This window comes from Cetorhinus maximus, unplaced genomic scaffold (genome assembly GCF_964194155.1).
Source record: "Cetorhinus maximus unplaced genomic scaffold, sCetMax3.hap1.1 HAP1_SCAFFOLD_271, whole genome shotgun sequence".
NCBI classification, from domain to species: domain Eukaryota; kingdom Metazoa; phylum Chordata; class Chondrichthyes; order Lamniformes; family Cetorhinidae; genus Cetorhinus; species Cetorhinus maximus.
Window position 1 is genome coordinate 294,391 of NW_027596231.1, and position 21,167 is coordinate 315,557.

Genomic DNA, 21,167 nt, shown 5'->3' on the forward strand with positions numbered 1-21,167 from the left:
ACCCGAAGTGGAGGTTGTACTGGTGGTCGTTGTGCTCACTGGTGACACTGGCTCACAGCAAATGCGAACTTGGTAGTCAGAACAAAATCTTTTCTCCTCCAAAGCACTTTGAGAGACCTCACAGTTGAGCCCTTTGTCTTTGTCGCATGTCACATTGTCTGGTGACTCGCTGATTGGTCTCTCAGGCTGATCAACAAATTGACACTGAATGTTAGTGATTACTTCAGTAGGGAAGGAACAGTATTCATTATGTTTGGGATCAAGCAATTCAAAATCGCCTGGGCTGCCCTCAGAAGGTGTATGTTCGTTAATCCAGGGTGACCATTTGCCATGGCAGACGAGCTCTGTAAGTGAAAAGGAGAAATGTAGGAGAACACATGAGACACTCATGAACTAACCAAAAATAAGAAACATAAATGTGACAGGAGCAAGTTAGCATTTGTAAATGCTTCAAATGCATTATTTCATGATCATGCTCTAAAACATTAATAATGTCAAGAGCATAGAAAAGGGAAATTCTTTTCACAGTATTTGGCAATGATTCCAATAGAATTGACAAGTGTTCAGCCTGCGAGAAGCTTGAAGTGGAAATTTTACAGGGTGGAAAATCGTAATGAAAATGTGTGTGAGAATAAGTGGCAACTAAAGGAGACAGATTTGGGAAGAAGTGTCCAAATTTGCAGTTAAATCTCTTAAAACATTCATTATTTAATTCTTCCGATGGGGAAAAACTCCTCCGGGAGAACTTGACACAACAACGCTTTTGTAATTGTTTTAAATGCCATTGTTTGCAGATTGAGAATAATGAACTTTTCAAATAATTCCTTCAGAAGGAATTGGCTTTGGGTCTAAAGGACTGAACTGATGGACCTGCATTGTCTGTGCCAAAGTTGATCTAGGCGGAGTTGCAAGAGTAATTGAAAAGAGTATTTGAATCCAGTATTACAAACCTGAGACAAGGGTCATCCTCTCCCTAGCCAACATGTCGAGCAGGGAGGTGACAATTACTCAAAACCAGCTCTGCTGGGCAACAGGTGTCATATAAATGCCTGATACCAGCTCCAAAAGCTTCACCTGGAACTCGGTCGCAGCAGGAGACTCCCAGGAGGGCAGCAGAAACACTTCAAGGATGTCCTCAAAGCATCCCTGAAGAGCTCAAATATCCCGCTGGATCCATGGGAGTTCCTGGCCTTTGACTGACAAAAATGGAGAGGTTTCATTTGGGAAGACACCGGACATATCGAGAGATTCGTCGCAGAGACAAGATCTAGTCGTCGGAAAGAGCACACACACCGCCAAACAAGTCATCTACATGACCCTCAAATCACCATTTGCCCTGCATGTGGCAGAACCTGCAGATTGTGCATTGGACTTATCTGCCATGGTAGAGCTCCTCGAACCAGAATGGAAGCAAGTCATCCTCGAACCCAAGGGACAGTCTAACAGGCAAGAGGGAGATATTGAAAGAAAGCATCACTTACCAGTTGTAGAACCGGCTGTAGACACAGTTGTTGTTACGGTTGATGGAGTTGGCACTTCTGAAGGAAAAGGAAAACATTGAAAACCGCTGCATTCTGACTGCAAATTCAGCAGCATTAATACAGTTCCAGCATTTGGTTATTTAATTGACAATAAGGAATAAAGAATGAGGAAAGTATTGACAACAGCTACTGACAACCTCAACTAACTTCGAGTACAAAGGACCAAACTTAAACAGGAAAAAGACAAATCAGTATTTGCATATTTGGTTTTGTTTCAAAAATATTCTTTAAAGTTACAGGTGAAAGAAGAAAATGGAAGAATACGAACAATTACAGTATTCTACGGGGAACATCCTTTGATAAGATATATTTTTGAAACTACTGGAGTTTGAAAATGCCGCTGCATATCACCATCAACGTGCAATGAACATTTTCCATATTATGTAAATGTCAGGCCATTATTTAGGAAAAGATTCGGTAAATATTGGTGAGCAAGTAGATTCCATGAGAGAACGGTGCATACAGAAACATGGATAAAACATATTTCCTCAGGTGTATATTCTGTTCGAGTTTCGTCTGAATCTGTCAGTTATCACCCAGTTCACTCTGGAAGTTCTGGACTAAACATCGACAAGTGTGAAGTAATGGACTTCCACTGTCTGGAAGTTGTTGAAACAAGACGGCTCGTGTCCCTGGTTTTGCTACTGTATATCGAAAGAAACTATCACTCACCCGGTGTGGAGCCGGGAGTGGACCTGGTTGTAGCTGATTTCACTGTTGTCGTGGTCACTTCTGAAGAACAAGAAACATAATCAAACTCACTGCAATACAACATTCAAGATATGTGGAAGAAGGTGTAGGGGGACGTGATGAAGAACTTTTTTACGCAGAAGGTAGTGGGTGTCTGGAATTCGCTGCCCAAGTTGCTGGTTGAGGCAGAAAGTTTAAACTCTTTTACAAAGTACCTGGATCTGCAGCTAAAGTGCTCTAAACTGCAGGGCTATGGGCCGGGTGCAGGAAGGTGGGATTAGAATGGGCATCTGGGTGGCTTCTGCTGGCGTGGACAAGATGGGCCGCATGGCCTCCTTCTGTGTTGTAACTTTTCTTGGTTCTTTCGTTCTAACATAAAGGCTAATCGTGTTCCACTGTAAGATTTATTTTATTGGATTTGCTGCAAATATGATGTTTAAAATAGTACAGCTGGGTTCAGATATCTCCAAATATTCAATCACTTCCACCCACATCAGGTCCACATGACAGAATGGACTGACATTGCCTAAAAGGTGAATTTGAGAACAGTGCACTGGTGTGAACACTCATGCACACAAGAGTTCCCCTCAGCCATGGCCCCTGATCTACCTTCTTTCAAGGAATAAAAATTTCATCCATTTCCCTTTGTAAAGTAAGGTCACAGTATCTACCCATGATGAAGTGATGAACTTCTAGTGTGTGCCGAAAGAAGATCACCTCTTTCACTCGAGTAAAAGCAAAATACTGTGGATTTGGAAATCTGAGACAAAGCCATAAAGTACAGGAAATACTCAGCAGGTGTTGGCAGACTTGCTGAACTTTTCCAGCATTATCTTTTTATTTCACTTCTTTCCTGCTCTTGCTGCTGTTTATCAAAAGAAGCCTTTACTTACCCGGTCTGGAGCCAGTAGTGGACCCAGTTGTAGTTGGTTTCACTGTTGTAGTCAACCCTTCTGAGGAACAAGAAGAATAATGAAAGCCACTGCACCACAATGTAAATACCATAGCTTTCCTATATATTGTTGGCATAAAACCAACACACTGATCTTGCTACAAAAGTGAAATTTTCAAAACTATTTGATGATTCAGATTTAAGTACATTTTCAACATCCCGTCAAAAAGGAAATGTACAAGACTGAATGAATGACGGAGATTTCTTGAAAGCTGCAAAGAGAAAAGCATCCCAGTGTGAACAGACTTGCCGGTGAATATTGAAAGGAGACATCACTTACCTGCTGTAGTAGTTTTCTCAGTCACAGGTGTGGTAGTTGTTTCCTGTGTTGTTGACACTGCTGACAAGAAAATAACATTCAAAACCACCGAATTCCAATTCCAAATCCTACAGTACTGAGAATTTTACAACTGGGATACATTATTAACATTAAGGGAGGCCGCCACGGACCCTGGGAGTAGGAAGGAGGAGGTTGGGCTGTTGAGTGTGGATTGGGGTGGGATTTTCAGGAAGGTAGAGAACGTGCACGTTCACCTGGACATCCTGGTTTGACATGGGTTCATGTTGGTAGATGACAGTGGGGAGCTGGAACTTGATGCCAGCAGGGTTGACAGTGATAGGAGAAAGGGCATGGGCAACTGGGGGAGGGGAAAGATGGGGGAGCTTAACTGAAACTTGATAACTACCATTTCGCCGAAATAGAAACTGGGCGGAGCCTTATGTTGGAGGGCACTGGTGCTGCTTGGTAGTGGTGTCAGTGGGTGGGCGCAGATGCAGGTCAGCTCAGATGGACAATTGAAAGAGAACCCTAGCAGGCAAAATTGACAATGCTCGGGATATTGAGATGAGTGTGATGGATGTAGGCTCCGCGTGCGTGGGAGAGTGCTTGCACGAGGCTCCGAAAGGCTCTGCCACACACACGCACTTCTCCCTCCAGAATCACTCGTCATCCGACTGGGTGCAGGTGAACTGTTAGTTGGGGGGTGGCGGAGATATAGGGTGAGGAGTCGCGAAGCCTGTCATTGAAGCTGAAAGGCAACATTACACATTATTCAGTGAAACTGTATATGTTTTCAGATTATAAAGCAACCACTTGCGATCAGAATTTCTTAACTTTTCTAGGCATACCACTTCTTCTAATTGCTGCCCTGACATCCACAGCAGGGCTGGAGATGGCCTGTGTAATGGTTGGCCCTGTTGCCACTGATGACTTCAGCGTGTGTCCTCCGGAGAGCCAAGGCCTTGGGGGCCCCGGCTTGCTTTGGCTGTCCTCCTGTGGACCATCTGCTCCCTCTGCAGTAACAGAGATGAGGTTGAGGGGGTCACATGCAAAGGGGACTCAGAGGGAGCGAACACCCTCTGAGATTCCTGAGTGGATGACCTAAGGGTGTCCAGCTCCTGATCCTCCTCCCTTCGGGTGCCCCAGGGCCACAGCCTAACTCCTTGAGGGGGAGGAGCACTTGGAGGGACATTGAGGTGCCCTGTTTCCCTCTTGTGTTGCCACTGCAGGAACTCACCCATGGCTACCGCGATGGAATGCAGGTCTGTGTGCATCTCCACGTTCAGCTGGACCCAGGTCTCCATGGCATCTGCCATCCTTCTCATGGAGACCTCCATAAGCTCACATGTGGGCACCTCTTCATCAGAGAGCAGGCGGATGCACTTCTCCGACTCACATGCCACTCTGTTGAGGGCCTCCAACAGCTCTGCTTGATGTTCCCCTGCCTTCTGCTTACTCTCCACGATGAGTTGGAAGGCCGAATCCAGCGGCCCGTCATCTGACTCAGATCTCACAGATACCTCTTCCCCAGCAGTCTTCCCCGGCTGAACCTGCCTCCTCCTGCTGTGGACACGTGTCTGTGCGGTAACCACCAGATTGTGAACCTGAGCCTGCTCTAGATCTAAGTCCCACTGAGGTGTGTGTCTCTGCGCTGGTGGAGGGTGTGGTTGTGACAGGTCTTCCAGGCTGCTTATTTCCAGCTCTTCCATGGAGGAGGTGTTCTCATGGCTGGACGTGAGGTCCTGGATGGAGCTGAGGGGCTGGCTGGCTGAGAGTGTCGGTCACTTGGCAGAGCTCTCTGTGAACCAAAGTGGAGGTAATGAGTGCATGACAGCAGAGTCAAAAACAGGAGACCGAGCATTGACAGTTTTGCTAAGAGAGGATGATGTGGTGCAGGATCCTCATGTGGGTGTTTGCCGCCGACCTCACTGTCGCCATAGGCAGGGTCCACGTCCTCACCAGTCAGCACAATGGCACGCTCCTCAAATTGAGTGAGGGGTTTAATATGGGCCACTCCATCCCCAGTCTGGGGCTTCTCCCTGCTGTTGTGAACCAGCTTCTCCTACATGAAAACAGATGGAGAGAGTGTGAGCCGCACATGTGGCACTGCATGGAATGTGTGTGTGGTGATGGAACCATGAGGGCCCGAGCTCCAGAGGATATCAGCCTGATGGAGATGTGCGAGCATGTGTGAGAGTTAGTGGTGTTGTCTCTTGTGGTGTGAGGTCTCTGTGGATGTGTGATGGGTTTGTGAGTGTGTGAGTTGAGAGTAATGAGGTGGTTGACTTACCCTGGTGGAATGGATGAGAGCATTCATCCTCTCCTTGCATTGGGCGACTGACCTCCTTTGTGCTCTGGTGGTGCTGACTGCTGCTGCCACCACCTCCCAGACCGGACTGCTGACTCTGGCGGGCCTCCTGCGGCCAAAGCAGGGGTAGAAGACATCATAGCGGCCTTCCGCTGTGCCCAGCAGGCACCCCAGAGAGGCGTCACTAAATCTGAGGGCTGCTGTCACCTTTGCTTTCGGGGCCATCTGTCGCCAGGAGCAGTCCTGGTCTGAAGGCACAAAGTAGGCTGCATTTTAAATATGGCGCCTGGAGTGAGTGAAGCGGTGAGGTCATGGCGTGGCAGGCTAATCCAAGCTTGTCTACCAGTGATTCAGCATGTTTCCCATGAATGCATTATTAATGAGGCAGGACGTGCCGGGAAGGGGACGATGTGGCGTGAAATCCTGCCATTGTGGCTGGCAGCTAAGACGCCATTTTTCACGCCGGCTACCAACAGTTACGAGGTTCTTGCAAGCTGTGTGGGTGAGAGCGGAGACTGCAGGGAGGATGAGTGAACTGACCATGGCACCATGGTACGGGAGCCATTCAAGTGGTGGGAGGAAATAGGAACGTAGTAATGGTAGGGGTTAGATACTGTTCTCTGCAGCTGTGAGCGTGAGTCCCGAAGGCTGTGTTGCCTACTCATTGCCAGGGTTAAGGACATCTCCTCAGGGCTGAAGAGGAACTTGGAGTGGGAGGGGAGGGATCCAGTTGTCGTCATCCATGTTGGTACCAACGACATTGATAGGACTTGAAAGGAGGTTCTGCTGAAAGAATTTGAACAGTTAGGAGCTAAATTAAAAAGCAGAACCTCCAAGGTAATAATCTTGGGATTACTATCTGAGCAACGGGCAAACTGGCATAGAGTAAATAAAGTCAAGTTAAATGCGTGGCTCAAAGATTGGTGCGTGAGTGATAGTTTTCAGTTCATGGGGCACTGGCACCAGTATTGGGGTAGGACGGAGCTGTTCTGGGCTTCACCATGCAAAGAGCACGGATACTAGAGTAATTAATTAATAAATTAAATTAAATACAATAGCGATGGCAGGGCGGGTGATCCCTGAAGGATGCACCGAAGGAAGGATGTTCTCGATGGTGGGGGAGTCCAGAACCAGGGGTCGCAGTCTGAGGATACAGGTAGACCATTTAGGACAGAGATGAGGAGAAATTTCTTCATCCAGAGAGTGGTGAGCCTGTGGAATTTGCTACCACAGAAAGTAGTTGAGGCCAAAACATTGTATGTTTTCAAGAAGGAGTTAGATAAAGCTCTTGGGGCAAAAAGGATCAAAAGATTTGAGGAGAAAGCGGGAGCAGGCTATTGAGTTGGATGATCAGTCATGATCATAATGAATGGCGGAGCAGGCTCGAAGGGCCGAATGGCCTACTCCTGCTCCTATTTTCTATGTTTCTATGCTGGGACCAGTGTCCTGATGAATCAGATAATTGGGGCTGTAGAGAGGGCTTTAAACTAAATAGAGGGGGGAAGGTTCTGGAGAAGAGATATGTAGGCTTACAAAGCAAAAAGATATGGCAGCATTGCAGGGCAACTATTCAGGGTAATGATATCCAGAGTGTGACGGCAAGGGGCAGAGTGTACAAACATTAAAAAGAAACAGCAAATACGATCAAAGGGAGGGAAATGGTAAAAAGGCAAAATTAATGGCTCTTTACTTAAATGCACATAATATTCAGAACAAAATAAATGAATTAACGGCATAAACAGAGGTTACTGGATATGACCTTATAGCCATTATGGAGACATGGTTACAAGGTGATCAAAGCTGGGTACTAAGTATTAAGGGGTACGTGACTTTTCGAAAGGACGGGCAGGAAGGAAAGTGTGGTGGGGTAGCTTTGTTAGTACGAGATAGAATAAGTATGATAGCAAGAAATGATCTTGGATCGGAAGATGCAGAATCTATATGGATGGAGGTAAGAAATAACAAGGGGAAGAAGACACTGGTGGGAGTAATCTATAGGCCCCGTGACAGTAGCTATACTGTAGGACAGAGAATAAATCAGGACATAATAAGGGCGTGTAAAAAAGGCAGTACATTAATCTTGGGTGATTTTTATCTTCATGTAGATTGGGAAAATCATATTGGCAGAGGTAGCCACGAGCAAAAATTCGTAGAGTGTGTTCAGGACAGTTTCCTAGAACAATATGTTGTGGCTCCAACCAGGGATCAGGCCATTTTGGATCTGGTAATGTGTAATGAGGCAGATTTAATAAATGATCACAGAGTAAAAGATCCCCTAGGAAACAGTGACCATAATATGACAGAATTTAGCATTCAGTTTGACAGTGAGAAACTTGGTTCGAAAACAACTGTGCTAAACTTAAAAAAGGGTAATTACTAAAGGAATGAGGGCAGAGTTGTCTGAAGTGGACTGGGAAAGGGGTTTAGCAGAAAAGACGGTTGATGAACAATGGCAGACATTTAAAAAAATAGTTCATGATTCGCAACAAAGTGAGGAAGAAAGATTCTAGGAAGGGGATAAACCAACCATGGTTAACCAAGGAAGTTAAGGATAGTATCAAATTGAAAGGAAAAACATACAATGTAGCAAAGATTAGTGCTAAGCCAGAAGATTGGGAAAGTTTTAAAAACCAACAAGAGATGATCAAAAAATAATAGAGGGAGAAAATAAACTTTGAGGGTAAACTAGCAAGTAATATAAAAATAGACAGTAAGAGCTTCTTTAAAGATATAAAAAAGAATAGAAAGGCTAAAGTGAACATAGGCACCTTCGAGAATGAGGCTGAAAAATAATAATGGCGAGCCAGGAAATGGCAGAGGAGTTGAATAAATACTTTGCATCAGTCTTCACGGTAGAAAACACTAATAGCATACCAAAAATACTAAATAATCAAGAGGCAAAAGTAGGGGGGTTGGGGGGAGGAAATAAATACAATAACTATCGCTAGGGAAAAATTACTAGAGAAACTAATGGGGCTGAAGGCCGATAAGTCCCCTGGACCTGATGGGTCTCATCCGAGGATATTAAAAGAAGTAGCTACACAAATAGTGGATGCACTGGTAGTAATCTTCCAAAAATCCTTAGATTCTGGAGCAGTCCCAAAAGAAGACAGTGGCATAGTGGTAATGTCACTGGATTCGTAATCAAGAGACCCGGGCTAATGCTTTGGGCGCATGGGTTCAAATCCCATCATGCAGCTGGTGAAATGAAAATTCAATTAATTAATAAATTTAGAATTGAAAGCTAGTCACAGTAATGCTGACTGTCGAACTATAATTGATTGTTGTTTTAAAAAAAAAACCATCTGGTTCTCTTAAGTCCTTTAGGGAAGGGAATCTACTGTCCTTAGTTAGTCTGGCCTACATATACTCCAGACCCACAGCAATGTGGTTGTCTCTTAACTGCCCTCTGAAAGGGCCTAGCAAGTCACTCAGTTCAAGGGCAATTAGGGGTCGGTAATAAATGCTGGCCTTGCCAGCAACACCCAAATCCCATGAAATAAAAAATAATGTCCTGCTGTGTGCTGCTTCTTGCTGACAGGAGGGTGAAGCCATATTCTCAACAAAAACAGGCATGGATAAAGACAGCCGAGGAAGTGAGCAGAAGCAAACTGGCCTCTCAAAACCTGGATTCCATAATCCAAAAGATTCAGTGACCTTAGAAGACTGAAGATGACGAGTGGCATCTTATTTTCAGGTGCCAAACCCTACACTCTGACTTCCCCAGCTTTCCCCTGCACAGCACTCTTCAGACCAACACACCTTTGCAGCTCTACTCATTCGTCTCTCTCCAGGAGCTTTGTCACCCTCTTCTTATTGAAATCTCGCACCCATGCTCACGGTCACCTCCACAAATATTATCGTAGCATCCTCTCTGCATAATCCATTTCTTTACTTCTTTGCTTTCTCTCTTTGTAGAAGAAAGCGCACAACTCTAGGGAGAGGCAGAGAACTGGGATAGGCACTTCAGTAATAGCCACCTGGATGGCCACTGGCAATGCTTTCCCACCGGGTCCCACAGTGAAGGAGCTCTTGTTTCAGATATCAGCAATGACCTGCCGTGTGAGGCCTGGTGCTCTGACATGTCAACAGGGCTGATCCTCTGCCTGTGGACCCTGTGTTGAGGGAAGTGCCTCCTTTGAGTTGCATCTCTGTGCCATCCCCTCTGCCCTGTGGAGTGATGGGCATAGGGCTGAGGAAAAAGGCAGTTGGCGGTGCTCCTGGTGTTGCTCCTGCTGCTCCTGGTTCTGTTGGAGTCACTGATCCTCTTGTTCATCGTCAGAGATTCAAGGTAGAACTGCGTAGGTTGCTCCCATGCCATAGTGAATGCCAACAGCAGGAAAGATAAGATCGAGGTGAGTAAAGCTCAAGTGAGAACAATAGCTTTGAGCAAGTTACAAATCACTTGGGAAGCAGCGAAGAATGGTTCTCTGAACAAGTGTTGTCAGCTCAAGCCTTTCAGATAAGCAGCACAGCATCCACCTAGGCTCACTGTTTAAAGGCTTTCCAGCCTGTTAGCTTCATTTAGCTCCATGTTGTACTCTCACTTAGCTGATCCTGGCTAGATCAGAAGACCTATGTGCTAGCTCTTAAAACCAGAATTCTGGGATAAATTCACAATTAATTGTCTATTTCGATATTGTAGCCAATAGCGCCACATGGGTTTCCTGCTTGTCTGCAAATGCAAAGGGAATAAACACAGAAGTGGACAGCATCATGCTGTGTCATTGCCAACTCCCCTGGCCACACCAGCCCGCCTTAGCTACTAAAATTCTGCCAAATTTGACAACATGCAGAGTTACCATCAACATACAACTGAAATGTTATATTTCTTTTAAACGATCGGGCATTATTTCAAAACTGTTGACTAAAAGTTGGGAACCAAGCAGAGACTAAGAGAGACAGAGATGTACACAAACATGGACACAGCATTCCTCCTCAAGCACAGTCTCTGATCTAGCTTCATTCAAATAGTTATGATTGAAACTGCGTCTCCCCGGAAGTTCAGGGCTAAATGTCCACAAGTGTGAAGTAATGTCCTTCCACTATCTAGGGCTGATGAAAACAAGGTGACTTGTGTCGCTTGGTTTTGCTACTACATCTCAAAAGAAGACATCACTCACCAGGTTTGGAGCCAGAAGTTAACTCAGCTGTAGTTGTTTCCCTTGTAGTGGAACCTTTTAAAGAAGAAGAAAATAAATCAAAACCACGACACTACAATGTAAATTCCTGTAGAGTTCCAGCATAAGACCATTTTGTTCATTTTGCTACAAATGTGATGTTGAAAAAAATATCTACAGATTCAAATTCCTTTAAATATTGAGCCATTTCCACCCAAAAGGGAAGTGTCTACTCGACTGAACTAATGGACCAACATTGCCTGACACTTGAATTTGAGATAACGCACTGGTGTGAACAGGCTTGCTGGTGAGTATTGAAAGAAGACGTCACTTACCTGTTCTGGTTCTATACTGGGGAGCATTGACAGCTACAACAAGAGAAAAAAATATCAAACCACTGAACACCAATTTCAAATCCTGCAGGATTGAAAAATTCACAATTATTGAAAACACTTTATTGATACTGAAGTACAGAGAAAGAGGAAAAGTTTTCCCTATGATAACAAGGTAACTTATTCTCTTTCTTTCAAGTAATAAAAGTAAACACAAACATGGAATGAACAAGACAATATTTACATAATTGGTTGTGTTTTGAAAGAACTATTTCAAGCTACTGGACACAAGAAGAAACAGGAAAAATATTAACAATTACATGTCAACAGGTCAGCCTTTGACCTTATATGATAATGATTCTATTGAAATTTGAAAATATGCAGAGTTTCACTGTCAACATGAAATGCAACCTCTACATTTCATGCAATTACCAGACCATAATTTCAAAAATGTTAAGTAAATGTTGGTGAGCATGTAGAGTCTAAGAGAGACAGAGGTATTCACAATCATTGACATAGCATTGCTCCTCAGGCACAGACTTTGATCTAGTTTGATTCAAATAGTTAAGATTGAAACTAATTCCCTCTGGAAGGAATGGGCTAAATATCTAAAAGCGTGAAATAATGTCCTTTCACTGTCTGGGATCTTGTGCAACAGCAACACTGGTCTTGCTACTGTATATCTCAAGAAGCCATCAGTCACTCAGGGAGGAGGCATTATTGGAAATGGTTCCAGTTGCTATCTCTGTGTATAAATGCCAACTGTCAAGAATTTTTGTGAAAGATGTGCTTTGTCAAAGAAATTCAGGCTCACTCACAATTTTGTGAGGGTGCTCAAAACGTGGGATTTTTATTACTCCTTCAGTCCCTTCACTGTCGCTGGGTCAAAATGCTGGAACTCCCTCCCTAACAGCACTGTGGGTGCACCGACACCACATGGACTGCAGCGGTTCAAGAAGGCAGCTCGCAACCACCTTCTCAAAGGCAATAAATGCTGGCCTAATCAGCGAAGCCCACATACTGTGAATGAATTTTTTTAAAAGTCCTTGTGCACCTGATCCATTGGCCTCTTGCTTGGACCTAGACTCAGGAGAGCTGGAGGCTCGGGCTGTATCACTAATGGCACACCATTTCAGTGCATTAGTGGTGCACCATCATCTGATTGGTCCCATGCTGCCTTTTGCAACAAAGCTGTAATTGCTAAATCTCTGTAGAGAAATGGAAGACACAAGGTGAAACAGCAGTTTCAATTCATGTACTGGAGCTTATACAGTATGTTTCGGTCAATGGCTCCCATGCTGTAAATGAAGATGCTACTTAGCAGCAAAGATCAGCTGTCGGTATTCACATCATTACAGTGAGAATAACCATGTACTTAAGCAGCAGGAGTAGGTCATATGGCCGTACTGCCCCTCAAGACTGCTCCGCCATTCAATAAGATCATGGCTGATCTTTTTGGGAGCAAATTTGGTTTGCGTAGTGTCATTTGTAGCAGTACTAGGAAGACTTGGTACTGCTTATCTAGTATAGGCTGCACTGCCAGCTGCTTCCTATGTGGTCAGCGTGATGTAGAAGGAAGGATGTGCACAGGTGCGCCAGTTGTGTGCGCTGGGCAGCTATGATTGGATGATATCCTGTTCTCTCATGGTCTAACCAGCTGATGTGACACAAGAATTGCAAACTTGGACCAGGCAGATCTTGTCTATGTATGTGTTTCTCACTAAAGCAAAAATAGGCAATATACCCCCTGAACAGGAGCTGTTTAAAGAGTCACTCAACAAGTTGCATATCAGGTGTTGTTCACTTATGTGTGCTCAGGCAGAGTTGGTGGAAACACTGGTAAGCGTTTGTAGAAGTGTTTTTTTGGCAGTTGCTGATTACAGTCAGGGAGGAGAGAGGAATATTGGACCTTGGTATGGGGATAGTTGTTCCTCTTAGTCTCTATTATGACCAGCAGATGAAACGGAGAAGAAGGGGGGGAGCTCTGCGAGGATGGAGTAGAAGAATGTCACTCCATCAAAGGCCCTACATACTATGACTCTTCTGGGAGTAATACATCTACATTTGCACGATCCAGGAGCAGTGCTGAGGAAGCTCTAATTTACCAAGGAGTTCTTCATGGAGCTGTGTCACCTCCTTCAGACAAATCTGGAGCCTCACACCAGTGGCTGTGAAGGTCACCGTCACCCTCACTTTTGACAGCCCTGGGTTTGTCCAGTCATCAGCAGGAGACATAGGCAATATCTCACAATATGTGGAGTATGTTGCTGCATGGGTGAGGTGGCAGGGGCTATATACATTAAGCGATGGAACTTCATTCTCTGCTTCCTCAGGAAAGAAAAACAGGCTGAAAGCACACATGGCTATGCTAGGATAGCACTATTAGGCAATGTGTAACAAATCCTAACCACTCTTGTTGAAAAAAAGATTTCAATCACATCGCATCTGATTCTTCTGCAAATCGCCTTAAATCTGTCTCCTCTGATTATTAATCCTTTGGCCACTGGAAACAATTTCTCTTTATTTACCCTCTCAAAACTAAGAAAACTGAGAAAGCTCCAGAAGGATCTGAGGCTCTGAGCTGAGACCATTGCCAGGATTTTGCCCTCGCCGGAGCGGGCTCGGCGGGAGGCGAGCAGGAGCAGCCGGGGAGTCGGCCGCCGGCCGCGATTGGACCGCAACCACGATTTCACAAGTGTGAAACGCGTGACGCAGTGCTCAGCGTTGCCTGTGTGTTGGGGGGAGGAGGGCAAACGGGGGACTTTGCGCATGCGCACGGGAAAAACTCCCTGAGGCACAGAGCTGCCTCAGGGAGCTGACAATTTAAAAAATTTAAAATAAAGAAAACATGTCCCCTCATGTGATTCCGTTATGTCATGTTATGAATGAAATTTAAATATTTTTATTTAATTTTTATTTGCTATCGGAAACCTCATTCTGCCCACAGATGAAGTTTCCTAAAAATTCTAAAGGCTGCTTGGCCTTTTCACCTGCCTGCCTATACAGTAAGATTGGATTGGCAGCGACAAATTGAACTTAATTATGGCTTAAATGGCCTTACTAGGCCTTTTAAATGTCGGCGGGCGTGCTGCCAACTTCTGTGCGCGCCCGCTGACCAAAATATCGCACGAGTGCACGATGACGTCAAGGCGCTCGCCCAGTGTCATCGCGCACCGTTTATGCTCGTTTGGGTCGGGCGCGCAGCCACCTGACGAGGGATAAATTCTGGCCCATGTGTATATAAAATATCCTGTAAATCCTGAGATATTTGAAAGTAATGTAAATTAACCTGTCATAAAGTTGGAACTACTGTCATCTCTACATTGCTCTGCAATAAATCAAACATCTAAGAAATACAGAAAAGCAACCGAATACATAACAGCAAGATTTTAACTCATTTAAAAACAAACCAGTCAGAGTTAAAATTGGGTACAGTTTTTGTCAAGAAATTCTGCCCGTTAGAGATTAAATAAACTGCTAATCCATTTTATGAAGTGACTGTTAATCTATATTTGTTTATGCTGTATAAAATTGCAACATTTGACGTTTAAGAGTTTGTCTCTTGATTTATGACGATAGGATTGGCATGTCTGTAGTGACTCCTTCTGAAGAACAAGAAAATTAATCAAAACCACTTCCATTCAGTGTAAACTCCTATGGTCTCCCAGTACAGTTCCACCATCAGACTATTTTATTGGCTTTGTTGCAAATGCATTGTTGAAGAAAACATCTGCAGGTTCAAGTGTTGAGAAATTTCCAACCATTTACACGCAAAAGCAAGTGTCTACAAGACTAAACTAATGGACTGACATTGCCTGAAATGTAAATTCAAGAAAAGTGTGATGAGACTTGCTGGAGTATATTGAAAGAAGACATCACTCACTTGTTTTAGTAATGAGCTGAATAAAAACTGTTGTTGCATTTGAAGTCGTCCCTCCTGAACAGAAAGAAAATCATTCACAATGATTACTGACAAATTTCATAATCCTGCAGTATTGATAATTTCACCAGGGGGCTATTTTATTGATTCTATAGTACAAAGAATGAGGAAACAATTTTTTCAATAACAGGATTAACAGATTCTTTCAAGTAAACAAACATGAAAGTGACAAGACAGCATTTGTGTAAATGGCTGATTCAAAAGAACTCATTCAACATACTGGATGAAGGAAAAAAATGGAAATCATATGATTCACTCAAATGTCAGGAAAATATTGCCAGCTGGTGAAGAGGTAGAGTGGGTTTTCCACAGATCCTGTTGAATGTAATGACAGGACCAGACTACCATTGTTTGTCCCTGTCTCCAACCACAGACAACCAGTCAGCCAGTTTGAGAGGCTAGCTGCTGTTAAGCTTTAAACCTTTAAAGCTTTAAGCTTGCAGGCAGCAGAGCCAGGTGAGCCAGGAAAAATCAGGAAGGCAGGGAGAGGGGGAGAGCTGTGGTGTGGGGAGGGGGAGGGAGGGGGGACCGCAGTGGGAGGAAGATCGAAGTCTGGAGCCAGGGAAGTTGGAGGATGCTAGTGGGAGTGGATTGTAAAGGAAGATCATTCACTTTGGGGGAACGGAGGTGAGTGAGCAGCAGCGTTCCCCACAGCTCGCCTGTTGTTTACAGGCCTCAGGGGTGGTGAGGGGCGGGGGCAACTGATGCCTGGCCCTGGAGGCGACTGTTGAGGGGGGTGCGGAGGGTGTCAGGGGGCAAGTGCTGGCCAGACTCGGAGGCGACCGTTGTCAGTGGGGGGGCGGGGGGGGAGGGAGGGGGGGGGGGTCAAGTGCTGCCATGGCACAGCACAGGTGGGGGGCAGGGTAAGCGAGGGAAGTGGCCACACATTAGGGACCTGTATAAACTGACCATGTCTCTGCAACTGAGACAGATCAGGCGCAGCCACAGTGATATGATTGGGGTCAGGCTCCTAGCCTGCCCGCCCATGCAAGCAACGCAGGGGTACCAAAAGGCCACCAAGCGCTCTATACCTTACCCGCCCCCCCATCCTCGCTGGCACAGACTTCGAATCTGCCACCTTGTTATTGGGCCACGGAGCAGTTGGACCGCACACGTTGTACAATCTCCTCGCCAATGCTGGCCATGGAGCAGTCACTGCTGGCGGCGCTCACAGCCCCTTGCAATCTCAGCATTTCAGTTTGGATTGGACCTGGTTTGGACCAGTATCCCCCATGTGGCAGGTTGGCAGGGCAGCCATGCAGCGCACTCATTTTTGGCCATCCGAGGGGTGACCAGCACTCTCCGGGAAGCATTAAGAAGCAGTCACACAGGGCCAGGAAAGATGCTATGTACAGCCATGATAACCACGTCTCTCTCTCTTTCATGCTGCAGGGGGATCACATCACGATCTTGGATCCTGGTGACCTAGCTCTATGCCTGATGGCCTACAGAGAGTGGAGAAGATGGAGGAGAGACTGAGGCTCCTGGCTGTGCAAAGGCAGGAGCAGCAACTTCATGAAGAAGGGGCTCCAGCACACGCTGCCCAGGAGCGACTGCGAGCCGTGGCTGGTTGGTGCCTAGCGATGCCCAGGGTCTATAGATGCCACCTGCCATTCCTGCAGATGACGGACAACCAGTCTCGTCGACAACTGCACATGTTTAGGGACCTGGTGGCTCACATCTGCCACTTACTGCAGGACTTAGCGCCAAGGGGACATGAACTGCCAGTGGCTGTGAGAGTGACCGCAGCGCTCAATATCTATTCCAGTGGCTCCTCTCAGGGTTCCACAGGTGACCTCTGTGGGATTTCACAACCCCCCACCCACAAATGCATCCATGAGGTCACAGATGCCATCTTCTCCATGGCACACAACTTTGAGCATTTCGCCTGGGACTGGGAAGCCAGGATTCAAGGGCTATTGGATTCACCCTAATCTCGGGATTCCCACAGCTGCAGGGTGTGATTGACTGCACTCATGTGGTGCTCATGTCTCTGTTGCTACACAAGGTGGACTACACCATCTGCAAGAGCTGCCACGCACTGAACGTGCAGCTGGTAAGCGACCACCAGAAACACATCCTGCAGGTGTGTGCACGGTTTCCAGAGAGTGTGCGTGATGCCTACATCCTCAGTCAGTCAAAGGTCCCTGGAGTCTTCCAGGGTCCACAGAGGCTGCAGGGTTGGCTCCTTGGGAACAAGGGTTACCTGCAGATACGGTGACTGATGACACCCATGCGGCAGCCTCAGACTGCAGCAGAACAACGCTATAATGATGCTCATGCAGCAGCTCGCAACTTGGCTGAGCAGACCATCGGGATGCTGACGATGAGGTTCTGGTGCTTGGACCGGTCTGGTGGAGCCCTGCAATACTGTCCACAGAGGGTGTCACGTATCGTCGCTGTCTGCTGCGCCCTTTACAACCCGGCACTGCAACGGAGTGAAGAGCTGGCTGAAGAGGAGATGGAGGAGCTGGAGGTCTCCTCCGATGAAGTGGACGCCAAAGGGGATGAGGGTGAGGGGTCTGTGGTGAAGATGACGGGGATGAGGCTCTTGCAGTGGCTAGATGAGGCAGGCACTTGGGAGGTCCTCATAGCTGCTAGATTTGTGGAGGATGATGACGACATGCAGTGAGGTATCTCCATAGATCCTCACAATGCAGTTGTGAACGTTTGACTCTAGTCTGGCTTATGGCAGCACCAATAACCTCTGTGAGAATGCTTCTGCCATGGAGATGGAATGGAGGCCCTAATAGTCGCTCGATCGCAGGAGGATGATGACAACATGCAGTGAGGACACTCCATAGGTCTTCACATGGCCTCTGAGAATGTCTGACTTCTGTCTGGCCGAGGGCAGCTCACTTGCTCTCCACGATCAAGGCCATCTCAGGAAACTTTAGACACATCTGATGCTGTGTCCGCCTTCAGCACCTCAATCCTTCAGCAGCTGGTGCACAGCGTTGCTGGTTGCAGATGCTGGTGTGTTGGGGGTCAGCCCCACCTTAAAGGTGCTTAGAGCACACAGAGAATGAGAGAACTCTGTGGCACCTGCCCACTACATTCTGGCAGCAATGGCCAGCACCACCGAGGTGCAGGTATCAGTAATGTTTCCAGGGAGTGAGAGGCTGGACCATCACTGTGGTCTGAAGGCCGCACAGAGCACAGGGAAGAAGCCCTGGACTGAGACAACTTCCTTTTAGCTTGTGCAGAAAGGCTCATCGGAACAAGGAGCCACAGGCAGGGAGACATTCTTAAGTGTTTATTAGCAATAGTGAACAGTATGTACAAGTGACCAACACCCGTGCCCAGGCTGTGCAACTACTTTTACCTAAATTTCCTAACCTTGCCGCTACACCTTGGTACTCCCTGGATATCCACAGCAGAGGTGGAGGCAGCCTGCTGACTGTGACGCCCTGTCTCTGATGATTTTGGCGAGTGTCCTCTGGGGGGGGGCCGAGACTTGGTGGGTCCTGACCTGCTTTCAGGGTCTTGCTGTGTGGCAGTAGCACCCTCCTCGGCCTGTGAAGGTGGAGCTGCGGGGGTCACTGTATGAGAGTCGGAATGGCTGGTCACTCCCAGAGTCACCTGGGTGGATGGGCCCGGAGTGTGCACCTGCTGATCCTCCTCCCTATGGGTGCCCGAGGGCCCCTGGCTGACTCCGTGAGCGGAGGGGGCAGCTGGAGTGAGATCAAGCTGCCCAGCACCCCTCTCGTGTTGGAGGCTGGCTATGGCATCAGTGATGCAGTTAAGCCCAGTGCAGAAGTGACGTCCTGGACCAAAGTCTCCATGGCAGCCGCCAGCCTACCAGTGTTAACCTTGGTGCATTGCAATGCCGATACTATCACCTCGGCCTGAAGACGGACGGACTCCTCCATTGTGCCTTGTAATCTGAGGAGTGCAGTGGACATCCCTTCCTGTTGTTCCCGAGTTTGCCTTAGCAGCGTCAGCAACTGTGACATGACCAAGCCCTGAGGTCCGTCAACTGACTCGGACTCAACAATGTTCTGGCATCTAATAGTCCTCTGAGTGCCGGGGACCTGGGAAGTCCCTGCCTCCACCTGCTGTGGATCAGAAAGTGCAATGTGCTCACCAGATTATGATCTTAAGGTTATTCTAAAGCTAGATCCCATCGAGGTGTGTGTCTCTGCGTTGATGGGGGATGAGAGCTGTAATGGGACTTCAGGGAGGGTGCCTCCAGCTTCCTCTTCAGAGGTTTCTTTGGGCTTGATTGGAGGCCTGGGTCATGGACTCCGTCGGCTGTTTGGCAGATGTGCCTGCGAAAGCAAGGGGAGATAATTAGTGCATGGCAGTGGCCTGTGAAAGAGGACACATCACTCATGGCATGGTTGTCTGATGGATGTTGCACTGCTGGATCCTCACTTGGTAGAGCAGCGCCGACCTCACCGTCAGCACAGGACCGGTCCCGGTCATCGCCGGCCAGCTGGAAGGCTCTGTTTTCGAATTCTGTCAGAACTTTGATCTCCGGCATCCCTCCACCTGTCTGCGACCTTTCACTCCTGCAGTGAGCCAGTTTGTCCTGCACGGATAGAGATGGGGAGAATGTATCAGGACTCCTGCCGGGCCAGATGATAAGTATGCCTGGCCTGTATGGGTGGTGAGTGGTCCCATGGACGGGATGAGGACAATGACGGTGTGTGTGAAAGAGTGAATGGTGATGTCCCTTGCACTGCAGTGAGTGAGGGCCCTGTGGATTTGTGATGGGTTTGTGAGTGAGTGAGTTGGGAGTGATGAGAAGAGTGACTTACCCTGGTGGAACGGAGGAGGCCATTCATCCTTTTATGGCACTGGGTGGCTGTCCTCCTCTGAAGGGCGTTTGCACTGACCACTGTTGCCACCGCCTCCCATGCCGGGTTGGTGACATTGCTCCCATCCTGTGGCCAGAGCGGGGGTAGAGCACATCCCGGTGGGCCTCCACGTCATCCAGCAGTCTCTTGAGAGACCCGTCGTTGAAGCGGGGGGCTGCAGTCTTTTTACCTTTGCTGGCCTTGTCTCCCGGGCAGCGGTGGTGAGATAGTGGCGACGAGTGCTTTTTGGGGGCTGCCTTTTAATGATGGAGGATGGTGTGATGTGACAGTGGGGTGATTGCGACCGGGGGAATGAGAGCCCACCCGCCATGGAAACTCATATTTCCCAGGGATGAATAAATAATAAGGCAGGCTCAGGAAGATACAGTGTGAATACCGGCCATATTGGTCGGCAGGTAGGACTCCATTTTACCCTCTTGCGACCACACTTAGTGCAATTCTGGGAAAATTCTGCTCGGACAAACTGTGTCCAACAGGTTGGTGGCAATGTAGTTACCCCAAATCCAGCACTGCTAATCACCCTTTAGCAAGTCGCTTTCTGGGTGCCTGGAAAACTTGGCCAGCCAGAAATCAACTTAAAATTGTGGTTAAATATGAGGCACATGGCATCACTGTAATATTTAAATGGCCAACACACCTCCAGCAAACAAATTAGCTACCCACTCCATGTCTCAACACAGTTTCAATAAGAAGTGGGCAGATTGTATGCGAGCTGGGGTCAGAGGTCAGATTTTCAATAACTATTGCAAGGGGTTAAATACCACACAAAGAGGATCATGAATGAATATGGACATAGGATTGCTTCTCAGTTAGTGGATCTGATTTAGTTTCATTCAGATGGTCATGTTTTACACCTGTCTGCTCCAGAACAAATGGACTAAATATCCACAATGGTGAGGTAATGGGCTTCCACTGTCTGGAAGTTGTTGAAAAAACACAGATCGTGTCACTGGTATTGCTACTGTATATCGAAAGAAGCCATCACTCACCCGGTGTGGAGCCGGGAGTGGAGCTGGTTGTAGCTGATTTCACTGATGTCGTGGTCACTTCTGAAGAACAAGAAACATAATCAAACCCACCGCAATACAACATAAAGGCTAATCGTGTTCCACTGTAAGATTTATTTTATTGGCTTTACAGGAAATATGTTGTTTAAAATAGTACATCTGGATTCAGATGTC

At 46.9% G+C, this 21,167-nt stretch overlaps 1 protein-coding gene across 1 annotated transcript in view; it reads right to left on the bottom strand.

The window, feature by feature from the left end:
- The window catches only part of LOC144673105 (uncharacterized), a 158,928-nt gene that overhangs the window by 30,489 nt on the left and 107,272 nt on the right, over positions 1-21,167 (bottom strand). Inside the window, exons 103-111 of the mRNA XM_078535094.1 lie at positions 20,976-21,035; positions 15,107-15,160; positions 11,227-11,259; positions 10,895-10,948; positions 3,464-3,520; positions 3,125-3,184; positions 2,214-2,273; positions 1,482-1,538; positions 3-344 (exon numbers count right to left, since the gene is read on the bottom strand). Coding sequence (XP_078391220.1) covers positions 3-344; positions 1,482-1,538; positions 2,214-2,273; positions 3,125-3,184; positions 3,464-3,520; positions 10,895-10,948; positions 11,227-11,259; positions 15,107-15,160; positions 20,976-21,035 — 777 coding nt within the window. The remainder of the gene's footprint in view (positions 1-2; positions 345-1,481; positions 1,539-2,213; positions 2,274-3,124; positions 3,185-3,463; positions 3,521-10,894; positions 10,949-11,226; positions 11,260-15,106; positions 15,161-20,975; positions 21,036-21,167) is intronic.